At 45.3% G+C, this 21,159-nt stretch overlaps 2 protein-coding genes across 3 annotated transcripts in view; both read left to right on the top strand.

Annotated features, from left to right (window-relative positions):
• RABGAP1 (RAB GTPase activating protein 1) overlaps positions 1–21,159 on the top strand; it is a 73,727-nt gene that overhangs the window by 27,196 nt on the left and 25,372 nt on the right. For both annotated transcript variants that reach the window (XM_077306881.1, XM_077306882.1), the window contains one exon: positions 19,649–19,762. In XM_077306881.1, the coding sequence (XP_077162996.1) occupies positions 19,649–19,762 (114 nt within the window). The remainder of the gene's footprint in view (positions 1–19,648; positions 19,763–21,159) is intronic.
• Positions 4,652–11,743, top strand: GPR21 (G protein-coupled receptor 21). The gene has a single exon (XM_077306047.1). It carries the CDS (start codon positions 5,109–5,111, stop codon positions 6,159–6,161), a length of 1,053 nt encoding a protein of 350 aa, XP_077162162.1. The 5' UTR covers positions 4,652–5,108; the 3' UTR covers positions 6,162–11,743.

Raw genomic sequence — 21,159 nt, 5'->3', positions numbered from 1 at the left:
CATTTTACTGTAACACACTGACAACCCTGTGGGATGGACATGGAAGTTGTCATGGGAAGGGGGGTCAGGGGCCAATGGGAGGTAATTGAATTCAGGTTGACCTCAACCAAATGCCTGCTGGAAGAGCTAACTTTTGCAGGCCCTGCGGAACAGTTAAACTCTGCTAGGGCTCCTCTGGGAGTTCATTCCAGCAGGTGAGGGCCAGGATGGGAAAAAGCTCTGGCCCTGATTGAGGTCAAACGAGCTTCATTAGGGCCAGGGATCACTAGGCAGTTGGTAGTAGCAGGGCTGGGAATCTGTTCCTTAGTTTGCCTTAGAATTACGATGCAAACACAAGAAAGAAAATTCAAGTTTGGTCTGTAGCATCTGTTCTGCTCTCGGATCTGGAACTCTGTCATTTGAGTCTTCTGGCTGCTTAGACGTGTGATCTATACAGGTTTGTGTGCACATGCGTGGACACCCATAAATGATATCTGGCTCTTTAGCTGCTCCTTCCGCATGGGTAGCTGCTCCACTGACCCAGCAAGCCATAGCTGAAGCTTGATCTCATGCTGGCTCAGCAGTGAGGGTGTTTGTAATGGGCTTGAGCTGGTCTCTGCCTTGCTGCCTCTTCCAGACACCAACTTGTGGGCTGCTTAGAGTTGAGGGATCTTTTTAGATTAGTTTAGATTTAGTTGAGGGATCCTTTTAGATTAGATTTAAAATGTCAAACCTCTTTTTTGGCAAGGCAAAACTTGCTTTTGTCCAGGAATGCTGCGTAATGTCACTGCAGAAGTACCTTGAAGAGGTCTGCCTGTTGTGACTAGCTTGCTTTTGACTCCTTTGTTTCATACTCTTCCCTTGATTTCCCCAACACCAGTTATTTCTCTCACATGGTGAAAGGATCTTGTCTGACTTGATGGTCCTTGCTGTGCTCTTCCGTCCTTTTCCCATTGGCTGCATATAAGACTAGCATGGAATTGTGGGAGCTCCAACAGATATCTTTTTGAAATGGGCTTCCCTATGACCTTTTTCATATGCTTTTTTCAATTCTGTAAGTACAGCCTCCTCTGCTGCCCACAAGGAAAACCCACCAGCATTTGGGCCTGGTGCTTGGCTCCTCACCTGGAATAGGGTGATTGCTGGAGCATATCCCCCAGCAGTACCGCCCCCTGCTAGATATAGGTATCCCTATTACAAACAATAATACTTAGCATTTACATGGTGCTTTGAAATGCTTCACTATATATCTTTTATTGCTATATCTCATGCACTTTCCCAAAGGAAATCAGTTTTATCCTCATTTGGCAGACAAGAGGCTCAGGTTTCCTTAAGGTCATTTGTTGTGTTTGTGACATAGGCAAGATTTTGAACTACAAATCTGCAACCCCACTACCATAGCAGCTAAAAAGTAGTGAACTGGCTTGGTGTGTGGTATGGACCGGAAATGTAAGGGGGTGCATTTCAGGTACATGTTCAAGTGCATCCTTTGAACTGTATTTGTCTGCTTTCTGGAGTTTCCCCTTTCTTAGGTACAAAGAGAAAAATCAGTGTCAGGAATTAAGTCTTGGAGCAAATATGGCTAGGTTTTTCTCCCCCCCCCCCCTCACCATCAGTGCTCTCTGTGTGTTTTGAATGCTGCCCTGAGAGTGAAGGAAGCTGCTATTTTAGGGTAAACTCTGCTCCCAGTTTTCTGGAAGTGTAAACTTGTTTTCCCCTACATTCCCCTTGAACCTTTTGTCCCTTTTCCAGTCTCTTAGGTGAAGAGTTCTGTGGCTGTGAAAACCTTGTATGCTCCCTCTGCTATGCCAAAGGGCCCCAGTGAGACAGCCCATTTCATTTTATAACTTCTTTTTTGGGAGATTATAGTGTTTTTCACCTGGGAGCTAGCTTCTATGCATAAATTCTGTCCATGCCTGTGACCTGAAAGTGGCCATCTTTTGTATGCATCGTTTATTTGCTGAAATAATGAAGCACCTTCAGCATTAAGTTTGAAGAGTCGGATTAATCAGGGCTGCGGAACTAGTTTCCATGGTAACCAATAGTGAATGGCAAAAAGAAGCGATTGCTCAGTTAATGCTCAGTGATCAATAAACTGACAGCCTTCACTTTAATCTGCAAACCAGAAGGAGGAAATGCTTAGCACACCCAAATGCTAGTGATTTATTTTACCCAGATTGCCAAGACTTGATATACTTGAGCAGTCCTATGCGCACTGCTGTGGACCCATGTTCTGCTGAATCAAATATTTAACATCATCATTTACCCTTGCTATGAATATTTGAGAATCTTGGTGCTTATGGGTAGATTTTACAAAGGCTGCTTTTGTGAGAGCCTGGCCAAAATGTAAAACAGGAAAAGGACTTGTATCCAGGGGCATGGGGGACATTCATGACTATAAGAGATTGGAAGAGACTTTCTTACTAGAGGAGAATCCCATTGTTGCATGGTTGCAAACAGACAAAAATGCATGACCAATGTGAAATATCCTGATCAGTGATGGTCTAGGAGTCATCAGGAGATGCTAGAACTTGGAATTTTCTTGGGGCAAGATATCAGGATCTAAATGCAGCCTGATTTTTTCTTTTTTCCTTTTGCATTGTTAGAATTATACTGGTGACAATCTGGCCTTTCCCATCGAGAACAATGGTCTCGAAATCCTGCTTGGCTTTCATTTTGTGATGCACAAGAAGTTTGGCACCTCTTGATCTGCCAGCAAAATAGGGTGTTGTGCACACAAGTTGCTATAGAGCAGTTTTCAGGAGTTTCTGGTTGAAGCATATATTGGATATTAAGCCACGTACAGCGGCATGTGCTTATACATCCTTACTTACATGGGTTCCCCGTGAAGAGGGAAACGGTCTATGTACCATGAGCCCTTTGAGCTGATTGAAGTGACTGTCTTGGCATCAATTTGCAGAGCTGGTGGTTAACTCCAGATCTTGTTGTAGTTGGTTTTTTTTTTTTAAGGAGGTTATGAAATTTACCAGGTTATGCAGAAAGAATCAAGCTACAAAGAACCAAATTTTCTGCGTCCTCTTAAAGCTAAAGAAACGACTTCTGTAAGAGGAGGTGTGGCATTCTTTCTCAGAGTCACTGTATGTCAGGACTGTCCAAGGGAGCTTTCGCATCTGTTCTTGTCCACCTTTTATAAACCTGCAGTCAAGATGGGGTTCCAAAAGCTGGAGGAGGTTAAATTAGTTATCACTTCGGAGGTGATGATCCCAAAACTGAAGTATTCTAAATGCCGTCTCTTCAGGAGTCGGAAGTGGCACATATATCATCTGTGTAAATAGGAGGCTGCCTTTCTGGTTAGGCACGTGCATTTCCAGCATACTTTGGCTCATCTCTGCTCAAGCTCCTCAATTCTGTGCCAGGTTGAAATCACACGAAGTGCATTAAATGAAATCTCTTCTCCGAGGCTGGCTTGAATGCCAAGTGCTGCTTTCTGGGCTTCTGTGCCTATTGGCCAGAAATCATCTGTGAGCACCCAGAATATCATTTAGGTTTGAAGTAATCTTGGATTTTTTTTTAATTAGATAGATGCCAGAATGAGTGTATTCTGGAGTTGGTCTGAGGTAGGCACTTGAGAATGCCTGCTGGAATTTGGTCCAGATGCCTAAACAATCATGCATGTAGAAATGCATAGGAATTCTCCTTGAACATGTGAAGGGCTGTACATCTAAGCATGTGCAGAGGGTCTCACACCTGAGATTGGTGAGAAGGGCCAGGAGGATTTGTGCATGAGAGAAATGTGCCGCTGAGGTTATAAAGCCAGCCGGGGATAACATTTTTCCCAGAACAAGAATCTCAGATCCCCTCCCAGCTGCCCCAAAGTTGCATATTTTTGATGGTGTGTACCTGAACAACAAACAGGCATGTGGCTTTTTCTCTAGGCCCCCTTTGTGACCACCAGGCTTCCTGGTGCTTAGTTTGCATTTTTTGCTGAAGATCCAAGACCTCCCCCAGTCCTCATAATACTCTGGAGTAGGGGGAGGTACCCTTTGTGAGCTCTTCTTCCTCCCCAGCCCTAGTGTTGAGACTGAGCCCTGGAGGGCAAGAGGGGCATGTGTGGCCGTTGCAAGGGTTTAGCCCCAGCCCCTCTCTTTGCAGAAACTCTACCAAGGACTGGCTCTTCTTATGCGGAGTGGGGGGTGGAGGTGGGGCAGAGTAACTCCTCCACGGCCCTTCTCCGGTCCCGAAGGCAGACAGGCATCGGGCGAGCATGGTTTGCTGGCTCCGGTTTCCCCCTTCCCCTGCTGCTCTTGGACCCTTCGCCTCGTCTGCTTCCCCCTCCTCCTCCTCCTCCTCCTCCTCCTCCTGCACCTGGGGTCGCCCCTCCCCCGGCTTTTCTGCAGCCGGCAGCTGCTCCGCCTGGCTGGGGCGCAGGAAGCTGCTTCCAGGCACTCGCCTCGCATCTCTGCGCCTTTGTCCCCGCAGCCGTGGGCGGGAGGGGACGGGGGACGGGACGCAAAGGCTAGTCTAGCAGAGGAGAAGCGAGGCGTCTCATTTCCTCGCAGGACCGGTGTGGGAACCCCCCAGCTACGCTTTCCTCTCCAAGTGCCGAGGTTGGCGCCTGCCCCTCACCAACCTGCTTCTGCAGTTTTGGGGGTGGGGAGCTGGGCGACTGCATCTTGGGGGGGGCGTGAAAGGCGGGGGTGGGGGGCTGGCCGAGGAATGCTGCAAACCACCTCCTCCCTCCCCTCCTTCCTTTCTTTTCTCGCGGCTCTTGGAGGAAGACCCACCCCCTCGTGGCTATTGCCGGAGATCCTTTCTCTCCCCCCCCCACCGCCTTCTTTGCAACAAGCAGGCCAGCCTCTAGAGCGCTCCCCCCCTCCCCTCCCCTCCATCTGTGCGTGGTGTGCTCTGAGCTGCTGGCTCGGTGCTGCCCGAGAAAGAGCAGCAGCCCCGGCAGGCAGGCAGGCGGCGGAGGCGGCTGCAGCAGCCAGAGCCCGACCATCCAGGGGAGCCGCCTGCTGCGGACAATGCCCAGCAGCCCTGGGGAGCTTCCGCACAGCTGCTCAGGCACTGACAGTGCGGCACGTGCACCAGCAGCCGCAATGACAGCAGCTGCAGGGGCAGCCGGGCAGCCACCGGCAGCAGCGGAGTGACGGGATCGCCCCTGCAAGATGAACGCCTCGCTGGACGGCAACCGCAGCAGCAGGCCCTTTTGCCTCCTGGCCGCCGCCTCCCCGGAGACCCTGGACTTCTGCCTCCTGGAGGTGATAATCATTGTCTTCCTCACCGTCCTCATCATTTCGGGCAACATCGTTGTCATCTTTGTCTTCCACTGCGCTCCGCTGCTCAACCACCATACCACCAGCTACTTCATCCAGACCATGGCCTACGCTGACCTCTTGGTGGGTGTGAGCTGCCTGGTGCCTTCTTTGTCTCTGCTGCACTACCGCATTGCCTTCCTGGAAGAATCCCTGGTTTGCAAGGTCTTTGGCTATGTGGTCTCGGTGCTCAAGAGCGTCTCCATGACCTCTCTGGCTTGTATCAGCGTTGACAGGTATATCGCCATCACAAAGCCGCTGACTTACAACACGCTAGTCACCCCCTGGAGGCTCCGGGTGTGTATCCTGCTCATCTGGTTATACTCGGGTGCTGTGTTCCTGCCTGCCTTCTTCCAGTGGGGGAAGCCTGGCTACCACGGAGATGTCTTTGAATGGTGTGCCAACTTCTGGAAGACCGATGCTTATTTCACCCTTTTTATTGTCGTCATGCTCTATGCGCCAGCTGCCTTCGTGGTCTGTTTCACATACTTCAGCATCTTCCGCATCTGCCAGCAGCATACCAAGGAGATCAACGAAAGGAGAGTCCGGTTCAGCTCTCAGGATGGGGAGACAGCAGAGGCCCAGCCTTGCCCAGACAAGCGCTACGCCATGGTTCTCCTACGCATCACCAGTGTCTTCTACATTCTCTGGCTTCCGTACATCATTTATTTTCTCTTGGAAAGCTCAGAAGTGTACCGCAACCGCGTGGCCTCCTTCTTGACCACCTGGCTTGCCATCAGCAACAGTTTTTGCAACTGTGTCATCTACAGTCTGTCCAACAGTGTCTTTCAGAAAGGGTTAAAGCGCCTGTCCGGTGTAGTTTGTGCCTCTTGCACCAGGCACCGGGCCTCAAAGGATTCTTCTGCATCAAGGAGCAAAAGACCTTCCAATGGTTGTCATGTCTAAAATAGGGATTGCTCTGATTGCAAAATAACTTAAAGATGTCCAGGTTTGCAAAAAAAAAAAAGACCACCCAAAACAAACTAAAGCACATGCACACAACTTTCTCTGAGAAGTGCTGCTGATATTAAAAAAAAAAAAATCAGGAGTTTTCACAAGCGTGTGCTGTTTGACGTTTCACTTTAAAAGTTTTCCTCCTGATGGGCAGGAGATGGGTGTACTGACCGAGAGTTCCGTTTTAAGAATCAAATTCTCATTCTCTCCTTCCCCACCTAGAGTGACTGACAATGGTGGGTGTGTGAAAGGGTAGGCAAAAAAGACATACATGCGTTCTTCCTTACGACTTCGTTAGGGTGTTTGGAGGTCTGTGCTTTGTGTGTAAGTGTGAGGATGTTAATGGTTCAGTGCTGTATTCCCTGATATTTTGTTTGTGCAATACCAAAGTATATTTCAAAATCAAGACAAGGGATCAGACGTTGTTCTTCCTGACTCCCATTTTTTTCTTCAGGCCTGTCGCAAATGATGTGAACACTTGAAAATTTGATTTCAGTATGTAACAAGCCAATGGTATGACCATGTGTTTAGATCCCCTTGCCCCAGTGTGCTTTTTTAAAAAAGTAAACAAAACAGTTGCTGTGGCCCCCAGTACCCTGTTTGCTGTTAGGATGCTCATTTGTGAGTTAGAACACAGTATTTGCATCTTTTTGAAATAATTGTTTGTGTAGTAACAGGATAACGTTGGTGCAGACCAAATCTAGCAGTTGAATAAAGTATTTTTTTTAAATAAGAGAATATTTGTCCTTTCCTCAGTTTGGAATTGTGGTGACAACATGAGAAAGGGGTGACACCCTGGAGCTTTGCGTGGACATTTCTCCCAACAAGAGAAGATTGCTGTCTTAAAATCTAAAATGTTCTGGGACTTCGCATGCTAAGACCTAGTAGGAGTAGAGAAGGGGGGAAATGACACAAATAGCTGTGACAACTGATCACAAATTTTGAGTTCCTTACAAAGCAAGATGCTGCCTCTCTACCAGTAGGATAAGCAGGCAGGTGCTGTGTCTTTTCAAAACCAACCAGCATGGGTTCCTTTTGGTAAGCCATATAGTTCTGGGCCAGAAGAGCAAATATGTGGATTTATTTGGAGATGGGTTGTATTGCATCTATTGTGTGCTCATGCTTTGAGAAGGTCGGTCACAGTTTCACAGGGTGTTTCGAACATTTGCCTTTGCCCCCAGAATGCTCACAGCGCTATTTGGACATGCAAACTGCCTTAAGAAGGAACGTGCTACGTGTTTGGGTGATGGTTCTCCTGTGCGCAGCATTCTGAGGAGAGAGGATGATGTGATGAGTGGCTGCAGTGACTCTACCTGCAGCAGCTTTGCCGGAGCCTGGTGCTTGTATCAAAGACCATCAGATTCTACAGTCTGATTATAGCTGGAATCCTAGACATTCTTTCTGGGTAGTAAATCTCAGGGAGAAGAGGAGTGGGACTTGTTCCTGAGGAAACAGGAATAGGATGGGGCTACCAAATGTGCAACTCAAACACTCGCGCATAAGCGATACATATATTCCATTCTCCTTGCTGTGTGGAGGGGCTCTGAGCCATGCTGGGCTTTCAGATCTGACTTCCACCGTGACAGTAGCCCTGGTTCCACCTTATCCCAACCACGCAGGCTTCTCCAGATGATTTCAGCACAGTGAGGGCTAGAAGCTCAATGGAAGGGGTATTTTTATTTGTTTGTTTGTTTCCAGTTCTGCATTGGCATTGTGGTGCAGGGTTGGCTACACAGAAAATTAGTAGTATAGGCCTTATTTTTCTGCCCAGGAAGAAAAGTCATTGTGGTGTAAGCACAGATCAATGCTATTCTCTCACTTGCAGTTCTGCATTCTTGGTAAGGCCTTTCTGTGGGCTTCAGACTCAAAAGGTGGAGCCTCCAGACCTCAGGTAGTCTGCTAGCTCCCTCTTGGGCCTGTAATACAGAGAAGGATTTAAGATGGCAGTGAGAAAGTTTGTAGCCATTCCAGTCCATGGACTAGCTGACTTAAAATAGTGATAGAGTGGTAAACTGAAAAGAGAATTCCCAATAGGCCCTGGCACCCTGCATAAATGCATTCAGCTGCTGTTTCCTGTAACATAAGGCAGTGCATGGTAGAAAGACGCTTTCTTTGAAGCAACTGCAGGAAACCTGAGGTCGCTTCCATCTCAGTATTGCCTTGGCCTCTAGCATATTGCTCCTAGTCCTCTTTTGTTTCCTGTATGTGAAGTAGAAAATGTGGATCATGTTATGGGGTGTGCCGATGGATACTAGTTCTGAGGCGCAGTCAATGCGTGTAGTAGGAAGGGTTCTATCATTGCGGGCTGCAGGTGCCAAGTCTGCATTCCCATTGTTTTGTTTGAATAAAAACTCCCTGTAAATAGGAATGGCACGCACCCAGGACAAAGCTAGCCCTAGTACTTCACATGATGTGGAAGTTTTCCATTTACGGGGAATTGTTCATGTAGAGCAGGAGTAGTCAAACTGCGGCCCTCCAGATGTCCATGAACCACAATTCCCAGAAGCCCCTGCCAGCAAATGTAACACCTCTCCTGTAGTCTGAAGTGGAAAAGTCCATTCTGATGCATGTATAGGTCAAGCCATAGGTGACTTTAAAAGGGGACTAGACAAATTTGTAGAGGAGTAGTCTTTTGAAGGATATTAGCCATGAAAGTTGTATGAAATCACATTGTTCATAGGATAGTATACTTCTGAATGTCGGGGAGGGGGGGGGACAAAAATGGGAAAGCTTTAGCCTTTGTGACTCTTCCAGGGCAATCTGGTCAAACATCGTGGGAAATAGGATGCTAAAGTAGAAGGACCTGCCTTGGGCTGACAAAGCCAAACATTATCAAGGCTTGTATGATGAAAGTGTTATACAAGAAAGTGTTGTACAAGAAAACAAGCAGTGTTTAGAGTGGTCATTTAAACTTCTAGTCCAGGTTATGCCTTTTTGAATCCATAGACTGAGAGGAAGTTGCAGAAGGAAGACCATCTGACCCGACTTGTCATCTTGGTACCACAGTAGATAGTGAGAAATTATTTGGCATGTTTGCAAGCCTGAAAGGCCTTCCTTGGCTCAGTGGCTGCCTGTGCTGTCAGGTCATTTATATGTCCTTAAGGTTTTTGCCTCTTTGCTGAAGAAATTGCCTGAAAACATGTTCTGAAAGTAGTTAAACCTTATATGGGCACAAGCAATCACAGGATTTATGCACCAATGAAATTGATGTGTATCTTTTTTTGAGTGAGGAGCTGATATACCTGGGTTGCTTTGAGATGTATTTGCTCCCCTCTTTTGTGGAAGAGAAATGTAACCCTTTAAGGCATAATAGGTATTAACACAAATTATAATTTAACCAAAATTTACTATGGGGCCCTGCAATTCTAGTGTTCCAGAGCCAAGTGTGGCTTGGTCCAAAACCAGATATTTTTCCTTAAGGGCAGGGGGAAGATAAGATAAATTTTCAGTTAAGAAAAGGAGAGGCGTGATATCTACTTGGTTTGCAGGAGGTACCAGATTCAATCTCCGGATATTTTTTAAAAGGCTCAAATGGTAGATTATGAGAAAGACACAGACACTGAAGAGCTCTTGCTAGTAATGACCTTGATGGATCTCTGGTTGGCTTCTGTGTATTGGAGGTGTAGGTCTGATGCTAAAATAGGCAAAAAATTATATAAAACAAAAGGGCTACTTACAGATGCTTCACAGAAAGGGAAATGGTAGAGGTGAACTATATGTAAATTTATGAAAAAAAACATATGGAGTTCTCTTGTGTATTAGTTACTGTGGGCTCTCATCTGTGTGCCGCTTCCTAATAAAGATCTTGTAACAACCAGTGTTTGGGCTGCAGAAATTTGTATGGCTCATCAGGCATATCAAGCTATGTGTTTTTTGCTATGCAAATTGACTTTTTATTGACCTCTTGCTCTGAATTTTAATGTCGTTTGGCTCTATTCAAAAGGTTGCTGACACCCGACTTAATGTTGTGTTGTATCCCATACATTACAAGGAATTCCTGCTTCGACATTAACCTCCTGGTATATGAACATCAACTTACTCAGAGAGAACAACATGAACTTACTCAGAGAGACAACTGGGATTTCTCACCGTGTGAGCTTTGGAATGGGCAGTTAGCCTGACTACTTTTCAGCAAAGTGTGTAAAACGTTCATTTTTTTCCCACCTAACATCTAGGAATGTTGGTTTTGCTCTCTTTGTTCAGACATTTTGATTTTATTCAGGTTCCTTTCTACTACGTGAAGAGTCTATTGGGGAAAGATTCTCGCTTCCGTTGGGAGAGGGTCCTCTCTTAGACGGAGAACCAGTTGATCCACCCCACGGTGCATATTTTAATGTTGTGTATGAATGAGAGCTCAGGCAAGCCTGATCTCATCAGAGCTTAGAAGCTAAGCAGGGTTGGCCTGGCTAGTATTTGGATGGGAGACCTCCGAGGAACAGACAAGTTGCCCATCCAGCACAGCAGTCTGTGTCACACAGTGGCCAAAACCCAGGTACCATAAGGAGGTCCATCAACACAACCAGAAAATACCAGGGCTGTGACATGGAGGCAGGCCACCTCTGAACATCTCGCCTTGAAAACCCTGCAGTGTCTTCGTAAGTTACCTTTTTTGACAGCAAAAAAGGAAGAATGTTTAGAACTTTTTAAAACGGGGGGGTCTTTGTCCCACTTCAAAATTGTTACGAAAAGTGGAACATACATGTGTTGATGTTTAAATGCATATTCTCAGTTCTTTTGCGAAAATACTGTTACTTGGTGACATTTTACGACAACCAGCATTTTTAGACAGTCTAGTGACTTAAGTGTGAGAAGTTCTGGTTCCTGTTCAGCCATGTATTTGGAGGTGGTTATCTCTGATTCTGTTCCCTGGTGTATTATAGCCCCACTACAGAGTAACACCATAGCTAACAGAAAATATGAATCTCATTTTTTGGGCACAGCTGTTTCCAAGGAGTGATTCTGAGGACTTTGTGATATGACCTTATAACAGCATCTGAGTTTTATACCACAGTTAATTCAGGTATATCAGCGGATTCTTAAATTGCTCTGTAGGCTGGGGAGGGGGTTCTTTAGTGGATGGCATTCTAATACGCTGGTTATTAATTTTTTTTTTCTGGCTGGTTCAGCCTTGGTGAACTAGAGAAGAAGAATTAGGATGTCCTTGGAGCCCAAATGATCAGATCCAGTCATTTACATCCAGGTCTTTTTCTTGAATCTCAGGCTGCAGCTGTGGCCAGGAGCCCATGTGATTATCTTCATTTGATTTGTGAAATACTCCCCTTTCTGGAGCAGAAGTGCTTGGTGACTGTAGATGGATGCACCAGGACCCAGGTTGTTCAGAAGCCACACACACACACGCACACGTATATCTGTTCCAGTTCTGCTGGTTACATTCAAGGTGCCAGTGCTTATCTCTAGAGCCCTTTGCATTCTTTCCCCAGTATGATTTAAGGGCATGATTTCTTATTGTTTCTTTTCTTGACCTCTTTGCTGTAATGTGCCGTATTTGCCGGCGTATAAAACGACTGGGCGTATAAGACGACCCTCCAACATTTCCACTCAAAATACAGTACTATGGGCCACTATGGGCAGCTATGTCTATCCCAACTGAAGTGCACCCGGCGTATAAGACGACACCCCCCCCCCCCACTTGGAGGCATGTTTTTCAGAGGGGAAAAGTAGTCTTATATGCCAGCAAATACTGTAGTATAGGATCAGGTGCAGATCTGTTTTTTGTGATGCATGAGGGAATTCTGGTCCTGCTTGCATGTGTTATGGCAAGAGTAGCTTTTGGTGGTAGTAAGGAGGTGGAGATAAGGACAACATGAGAGCCCTGTTAGGGAATGGAGCTCCCTTGAGCCCATAGCACAGGCTCCTGTGGTGCTCCCTTTTGACATCTGGTTTCAGGGCAAGGTTATCTGGCCAGAAGAAATAGAGAGAATTGGAGGGGCGAGATTGGACCTGCGGCAAACTGATTCTCAGGGAATTGACAGCTTCCTTAGGTCAGTGTTTTAAATTCTCAGGCAAGAAGTTGCCTCTGTTGTATCAGACAATGCTGCCTGGGTCCAGCCTGACCGAGGGCCAAGAGATGAGTAGAAGAGCAAGGATTTCATTCATTGGTCGCACAGAGTCCATTGTGAGCCCCAAGGTCAGTGCTTTGTTCATCTCCTTGAACTGTAAGCAGTATCGTTGGTAAGTGAGTTCTTATAACTGGGAAGGTAAAATTGTTTGTACGTTTAAAAAATGAAAACTTACTAAGGAGTAATACAGGTTGATCAGATAACTCCTGTATCTGAAGGGTCAGTTTTGCAGTGTCTTTAGTAATAATCCATGGACAAAAAGCATTTACTAACACATTCATTCTGCACAAAGTAGAAAGCAATTACTGTTCTGGGATGGGGGAAATGAGCAGGTCAAGAATAACTAGTAGAGCCTTAAAGAGCCAACATTTCTGAAAGGTAAACCTTTTCAGCATGCTGGCAAAAGTACAAAAGCAGTTCAGGAGAAAGATATAACAAACACTGTGGTCTGGCAGCTTTACTTGGTGTATTTATAGTGCCAGTAATTTTTCTCTGTGGAATCTTTTAAATGTTTGACACTAATTGTACATCTTTGATCTTTAGCTGGCTCTTGAGGTCCAATAGCTAGAAATCAGGCGAGTACTGCAATGCACAAACCCTTTTTGCTTGTCATGAGTGTGCAGCTTTCTGAAATATTAAGGTAAAAAATGACATTTGTTATTGGGAAGGAACCATGTAATTTATTCTCAAAATCTGACTGGTCAGCTGCAGCTGTGTATTGTAAGCTGTGTGTAACCTACAAATAAAGCTCTCCCCCATCTGTGGCGGTTCAAGTAAAGCTGTCTTCCATCGGTGCTTGTAAGTTTCCCCCCCCTAGGAATATGTTTCAAGATTTTGCTCAAAGCCTGATAAGCTCGCATTGTAAGAGCTCATCTCAAACCAGGAATGGTTAGGTTTTCTGTGGAAATGCGTGCTTTCTCTGTGCCCATGGCACATGAGGCTTTCCCCAGTTGCTGAACTCTATCAAGATGCATCCAGAGTGAATACATTATCTACATTCAATGTGCATCTAATTTGATTTGGAACATATCCTTTGGATAGCCTATTTCACATATATGGCTGAGGGGAGGAGGAGGAGGAGTCATTACCAACTTTTAACAGCATTGTAATGTTTGGGTTTCAAATTAAGAAAAGTTGCCATATTTTGGAGTTAACGTGTTGGACCCAGTGGAAATACAAAATAAAATATGTGTTCTCTTGGTAGTAGGAAAACTTTGAAGGTAAGGGCCTGCGTTTGCGCATGTGAGGCATGCGTGGCTGCCGGATCACCCCCCCCCCACACACCGGTCCGCAGCCTTAGAAAGGTTGCAGACCACTGGTCTAGGGGATACTGTACATGCAAACATTTTATTAATATGAAGTAAATTGAATAAACTATAGAGTTCCAGGTTTTTATTTGTTCTTCATTATTTAATAAGTTTCATTGACAATATTTTTACACCATTTCTTAAGCACAAACGTTCCCAAAAGCTGATTCCGCACGGGCAGAAAAGGCTAAGAGGGCAGTCATATGGAAGCGGAGCAAATTCTTGTTTTTATGTGACGTTGCCGCCAGGCCGCCACCCTCGCAGACCTAGCCCCAGAAGCCCTGGGCTAAGGAAACACTGATTCTTCCGAGTTCTCTTAGCCCACTGTGGAGGTCAACAGGGCTCCTCCTTGTCCCATGACAGCCCAGAGGGGGCAAAAAATGCCCTGGTCGACTTTGCGGCACTTTGCCACACTGCAGGGTGGACCGGGGCATTTATTTTTATTTTGCACGAAGATGGGATTGCTTTCCACACCCTTTAGCAAACATTTCCCCAAATGCAGTTTTCCCCACTTCTCTGGTGTTTTATTTTTATCCCCTTGTTGCATGCTAAAAGTTGGAAGCTGCCATGAAAAGGCATTTTGTGTTACTTCTGAGATAGCGTGTGGCATTGTGCACAGACATTTCTGCCATTCTATAATGCAGGGGGATTCTGTTTTCCTTTGAAGAGCATGCAGGCAGCCACCTCTGGTACAGGAGCCGTCACCAGCATGATTTATGTCTTCAAAAAGCTTACTCTACGCCAATATGCAGCTATTGATTTTGGAGGTGTGGAATTCTAGCAAAGAGTGATATCAGCTTTTGATTTCATGTATGTTTTTGTGCACAGACTTCCTCCGAAGTGTGCTTTATCCTTGATTTAGATACTGGGTTTCAAGATCTTTAAAAATAAACTTTTCCTAGCCTCTTTTTTCTTTTATGGGTGCCTTTGTGTGTGGCTGCATTCTTGCGTGAGAGCTGTGAGCTGATGGCTTGTGTTTTCCACCCTTCTATCTTCATTCGTGGCATTAAATGCTGTGTGAGAGAGAAAGGTCCAGCTGTTCTCCAGTCGCCTTTGGCATAAAAATATGACCAGCCATTTTCTGTGGATGCCTTATTATCTTTTTGTTGTTGTTGTACCAACTGCCTCTTTATGATTTTCTTGTGGGAAACTTGAGCCCTAAAAGGAAATGCACACAGATGAGGGGGCTGGGTATCACTTGAGGATTCACTCTTATTTTTAGAATCGGACTTATTGCCATATTTGGCCTGAAACTATGTCATATTGGAGCATAATTGTATCAAACAGCAGCTGGCCACCCATCTCTTAGCTTGTCTCAAATGGATTTGGTCTCAGATATTCAATGGAAATCAGGCTCAAGAGCCACATTCTGGTAAATATTTTCTTTTAACATGTTAGTTGGATGTAACTTTTCTGGCGTTAGGAGATTTGCATTTCCCATATATTGCGTTTCCCAGAGCTGGAAATAGTAGAGCTTTGCAAGATGAAAAGTCTCTGTAATTCCCAGGTGTAATTCTCAGTGCAGCTGCTCAGTCTGAGACAGAATGAAGAAGTATTTATTATATCGATTCAGCTTCTTTCTCTTGTGCTGCCCCTGCCAAATACGAACAATAAATCAAAAGAAAAATATAACCGTTTCGACTTAAAAATATGTTGTGCTGAAGCAAAACCAAGCAGAAAACCACAGTATATACCCTAAATCGCTTAAACCTGGTGATGGAAGCCAGTTTAAATTCTGGAAATAATTCCAGGTCATTCTGCAAGATGACTTAGGGTGTTACCAATGGGAATGCTCCCCTGTGCAAGCCTCATTGGGCTGGGTGGGATCTCCACTGTATTCACACAAGAGGGCTTCCTGCTCCAGTGGTGCCCTTAGTCTCCATGGGAAAGGCATGTAGCCAGCAAGTTTTCCCTTGGTGCTTGCGTGGCTTACGTGTAGGGCACCACCAAAAACAATTTAAGCTAATTTAAGCATTTAAGAACAGCTCTGCTTGATCAGATCATAACCATCCAGTCCTTTATTTTGCTTGATCTCTGGGAAGCCCTTGAGCAGAGCACGGGTGGGGAGAATCTCATTTATTTTATTTTATATTTTATTTTAATTTTGTTCCCAGCATCTCTGTAAATGGGGATTCTGTTCAGCAAGCATGGCTGCAACAAGACCTACACTTTTCCTCTGTATATTTGGGTATGCCTGTCTTGACAGTCATCTAAGATGGTCACATCCTCCACATTGGGTTGCGGTGAATTCTGTAAGACAATTATAAGTTTGATTGTTTTACAGCAGATCACTGGGAACTTTTTTTGGGATCCTGAAATCCAGTTTAGGATGGGGAAAATGATTCTCCTGAGCTATTTAAACCTCCGCTCCCGATAAATCTCCAGCTTTCTCTGATAAGATTGCAAGCTTCCTGCCCTTTTAGTGAATGACCAGGAGCCATGCTGGGAAATTTGTCATCTTGGCTCTGCCAATCTCCTTCATTCTCACGGCAGGCTTCCACTTCACTTTCCTTGCTGCTTTCTTTTTCTTCCTGCCATTTATTGCTTTCTATTTCCAACCCCAAGATTGTGAAGGGTGTGTTCTTGCAAAGGTTTCCTTTTGGCTCCCCAGCCCCCCCACTGGAAGCATGAGAAATAGCCCAGCAAGCCAATTCTCATCGCAGAGTATAAAAATAGGAACGATGGGGGGTTATACAATGGCTGTGGTACACTTGTTTAGACCAAGTACTGTTTTTTAAAAATCTTTTAAAAATGTTATCATTTCCGTGCATTTTTTCCCCCTCTGTCCCCAAACAACATGTTCCAGTAGCAGAAGAACGTTATAAAAATCCCAGAGGCAAGCAAAGCAAGGAGAATACACTAATGCTGCACTGAAAGTCACCAGAGCAATCCACTCCCAGACCTTGGTCCCATCCTTGCTTGATTGCCAGTAGAAGCAAGGGGAAGAGGGTTTGTATAATTATGGACCTACTTCCAAATGAAGGCCTACTTTGTCAACTAGAAGCCATTAGGAGGCTGGAGTTCAAAATGTGGGTGTGTTAAATATTTCCAGATCTTAAGAATATATACTCCCCCCCCTCCCTAGAGTTCTCTTACTGCATTACTACAGCTAACACCCCCCCCCCCCCAAGATAGCACTCTTTAGTATTTGCACAGTTCTGCTTGTATATCTTGTCTGCATGAGTCAGAAGAGGACTGGTTATATGCACCGAGCTGGAAACTTCATGCCAGTGAAATCTAATTTCAGTTTAAACCCAGCACCGTGCCTGTTGAGGTTAATGTAACAAGGCTTGGGACCTCTGGATTTTAGGTGCTTACCTTCCCTCTTCCCCCTCAAACAAGTTCCCTTTGATCTCTGAACTGAGCACACGAGCCTGAAGATTTGTTCCTTTATATCTGAATAAAGTTAGAGCGACCTTCTGCCACAGCTATTAATTTTCAAGCCTCCAGCCAACAACATTCTGTTGATTGTGGCTTAGTCTGTGGAAAGCCTGAAAAGAAGGGGAATTAGTTGTTGATTCTCGCTTGGGAATGCCCAGACTTCTCCTTCCTCCTAGGCTGCTCTTGTCAATCTCACAAACAAAACTGGGCCACGTTTTCCTCTGGGAAAAGGAAAGATAGAGGCAGATTGCTGCATATTAATTATATTAAAGCTCTTCAAAAAGCTTCTGGTTAATGAGTTTTGTGGAGCTTGTGCAGAAAGGTTTATGGAGGCTTATTTTCAGAGCTGGAGTCTTGAAAAGTGCATTGATGGATCTAGATGATCCTTTGGTTCTCTTTACTGCTCACTTCAGGTACCAGAATTCTAACTGAGGCATCTCTTGGAGTTTTCAGGCTGAATATTTTTCAAGCGTTTGATGCATTTTGGAATAAAATGCAGATATTAGGGCAGGGGCTCGAGGGGGACTGGGCTTTCCCATCCTGCTTAATGGACTCAGCCATAAACTAGGGAACTGTCTGCTTCCATTGCTCCCCTTCCTCCCAAGCATGAGTTCTCTTATGGTTTGTGCTCCTGGGAGAGGTTGGAGCCTACACGCCTACTTCCGGCTTTAACCATCTCCTTTCTCTCCTCCTCTCAGTCCTTCAGCCGGCCTGTTAACACGGGTGGTGATGTCACTTCCAGGGGTATGGCAGGGGGTAGCACTTCAGGGGCTTTGCGAAGCCTGAAAGGTTGAAAAAGGGCTGTATTAGGAGGATGAGACTAAAGCAATTTGAAATCCTCAATATAGACTCTGATATTTAGACAAGCTTTCACTAAGCTGGGCTGTTCTGTCCTTTTCATATGGCCTCATAGCCAGGAGGATTGAAGCACCCTGTGCTTAAAGCAATAGATGTGGCCACACATTTTATGTCCAAGAAAATGTATGAAGGTTGTCTGTAGAATTTGTTTTGCTTCTGATATACGTTGCGACCTGATTAACAAGAAATCCTGCAGAGCACACAATCCAGGTGCCTCAGCTACCTTCTAGTGCAGTGGTCCCCAACCTTTTTATCACCGGGGACTAAACGCTGGGGACCACTCACCACCTTTTACTGAGGCCCGATGGGGGGGGGGTAGTTTACTCCTCTACTCTCAACCACTGCCCTAACGCTCTCTGATCGCTATGGTAATGTTTAAACATCCCTTCAAAATAAGATACAGACACACCACAACAATGAACATAAGGAACATTTTATTTTCATGGAAATTTTAACTCATGACAATGACAAACCAATGGGAACCCTGAGCTTGTTTCTCTGCAACGAAATAGTGATGGGAGACAATGACACCCGAAGTATGTTGTAAAGGGCTGGGGAGGTGAAGTAAAGGGCCGGGGGGGGGCAGAGAAGGCGTCCTTCAGGGCCCACCTCCAATTAGTCGAAGGACCACATGTGGATTACAGGTTGGGGATCGCTATTCTAGTGGTTAGACAGTCAGAATAGGATCATGGAGACTCAGGTTTGAACCCCCCTCTACCATGGAAGCTGACTGGGTGACATTGGGCAAGTCCATTCTCTCTGTCTCTTTCTCTCTCAGCCTAACAATACCTCACAGAGTGGTTGTAGTACAGTAAGCTTTGGATCCTCTCTGCGGAGGGAAACGTATGATGTATAAACAAGATTTCAACAAGCACCTCCTCTCTGCAACCGCAACTTCACCTGGCTGTGAATCCTACAGTTGAGGGGTGTGATCTCTGGTGTGTGGAATATATGTGGCTCTTTCTGCACATGCTGTGACATGTCTGTGCCATCACATGATACTGGGGACGTTGTGCAAATGCATCCAATGCCAATTATCTCTTGTTGCAGAGTACAGCGATGGTGGTTTGTGCTGGAGGGTTTCCGAAGCAGCCACAGTGTTCTAGTTCATGCATAAAGTCGTTCAAATAACAAACAGATGAAAGTGAGAAGGGAGGGGCCTGCAAGACTTCTTTCCGAGCTGGACACCCATAAGCCAAGAAATATGGGAAGCCATAGTGCAGAGGTAGTCAACCTGTGGTCCTCCAGATGTTCATGGACAGCAATGCTGGCAGGGCTCATGGGAATTGTAGTCCATGAACATCTGGAGGACCACAGGTTGACTACCCCTACTTTAGTGGACCCAAACCCATATCATTTTAAACAGTCACATTGTTTTAGAAATGAAATAAAAATTAGATGCTTCGATCTACAAGGGACCTCGGTGTACAGAGTCAGGATCCTATTCTGTATCACAATGCTTAAGAGTGGACTGAAGTAGCTGACTCTTTTATGTTGGATGCAGAAGTGGGAGCTTCTGTGGAGTCCTTGGTTGGTGTAATAGGGCTGGGTTGGGGCCCAAAGAGCAGAAGAACTGGGCAAAATGAGCTTTTTTCTTAAAATACATCAAGATTCCCTTAACGATGGACTGAGAGGTAGGGAGGAGGAGTCTTAGTTGGCAGCCCTTTACCATGAACATTAAAAGGCAAGGTAAGAAATGGCCAATGCTTTCATTTTGGATTGTTTTGTCAAAGTGATTGGTTTTTGATCTAGTCCCAGTCCTGTCTGCAGCTCTTGAACTTAACCAGACTTTTTTGTCTCATTGGCTTTGCAGGAGTCTCCACAGGACAGTGCCATCACACGGGACATCAACCGCACGTTCCCTGCCCACGATTACTTTAAAGACACTGGGGGAGATGGCCAGGACTCATTGTACAAAATATGCAAGGTATCAGACATGTGACCTCTTTAGTCCTTTTCGGCCGGGGTAGTTGTTGACCAGAGCTATGGGGACCTAGATGAATGGGCTGTTTGCTCCTGTATGTCAGGCTAATGTCATTTAGAGGCAAATCAGTTTGTTAGCCAGAACCTGGGTCAGAGTGTTGAGTGGAATGCAATATACATAAAGTTCCCTTGAACTAATTCAGCTGGTGTGACCCTGTGTATAGGGCTTAATGGACAGCTATGTTGGATGTCAGGAGCATTGTCTCCAGACTAAAATGGTGGGCGGACAATAATTCCCACAGTGTGTGGCCTGGCTCATTTGCATGAGTCACCGGTTGGATTTATAGGAAACTACTGTGTAATATTTTTTCTCTGTGCAATGTATTCTAGATGCTGGAAGTTGGTTTGCAAACTGCTATAAATCACTTCAAATTCTAAAAATCACAATGCATTGTTTCAAATTGATCACGAGCTTACTGAAAAATGCAGGACTGTGGCAGCAATGCCGTGTGGCTTCTATCTGCTGACTGGTACCTCTGCTTCTTTAGCCAGAGGGAACCAGCCTTTGGTTTAAGTCATGTTCCTGGAACAGAGTTAACTGATCTTGTGAGTTTTCCCTACCAATGGGGAACAGAGCAAAGGGGGTTTCACAAAGGATCTTTGCACTCCTCTAGAAAGAACTCCACATAATTATTTCCTCATTAGCATTATAAGGCAAATCGCAAACATAATCAAGTTGCTCATTAAAATACAGGAGGCAATTAGTAGGTAAAAACAAGAGCTGTGCTTCATTTTGATCCTGTCTCCTAGCTTGATGGGGAGCGGGGTCCGGCTCTTTGAATTCCACATCTAGAAAGTTGCATCCTCCTCCCCCGGAGACTGGTTGGCATGGAAAGCATCTTGGCTTCCTGGCCACCCTAAGCGCTTTTCTGTGAAAGCGCACCATTAAAAATGATGCGCTCCACATGGGACACACCAGGTCTGGACGAAGCCTCCACCGCTTGTGTATAATTAATATTAAAATCAAAGACTTAAAAGCTTTGTTTTGTGTTAATATCCCTGCATCAAAGAATGGCACCCTTAGAAAGGGAACTGTGAAACTCTGGGTGGTTCATTCCACATCTGGTTTATGTAGGAACTGCATGCTCCTAGATACCTGCAGTCCAGATACATAGAGCTGGGTTGGGGTTGAGTTCTCAGCTCCTCCCTTGCCTGTTGTCTTTGCTGTGCAGGGGCTGTAGGCCTACTGATAAATATTTTATTTATTTTTGGATTTTTATTTCCTGCCACTCCTGAGAACCAGCTCGTGGCGGGTTACAATACTAGTCCATCAACACTAAAACAGGACATAAAAATACAAACATACAAGATAAAACATGGTGGTGTAACTCATCTATCCAT

The sequence above is a fragment of the Paroedura picta genome, chromosome 12, assembly GCF_049243985.1.
Source record: "Paroedura picta isolate Pp20150507F chromosome 12, Ppicta_v3.0, whole genome shotgun sequence".
NCBI lineage: Eukaryota > Metazoa > Chordata > Lepidosauria > Squamata > Gekkonidae > Paroedura > Paroedura picta.
This window is presented reverse-complemented; position numbering and strand designations above follow the sequence as displayed.

Bases quoted from the DNA above. Each gene is read 5' to 3' on its own strand.
- GPR21 (XM_077306047.1), top strand. From the start codon at position 5,109: ATGAACGCCTCGCTGGACGGCAACCGCAGCAGCAGGCCCTTTTGCCTC.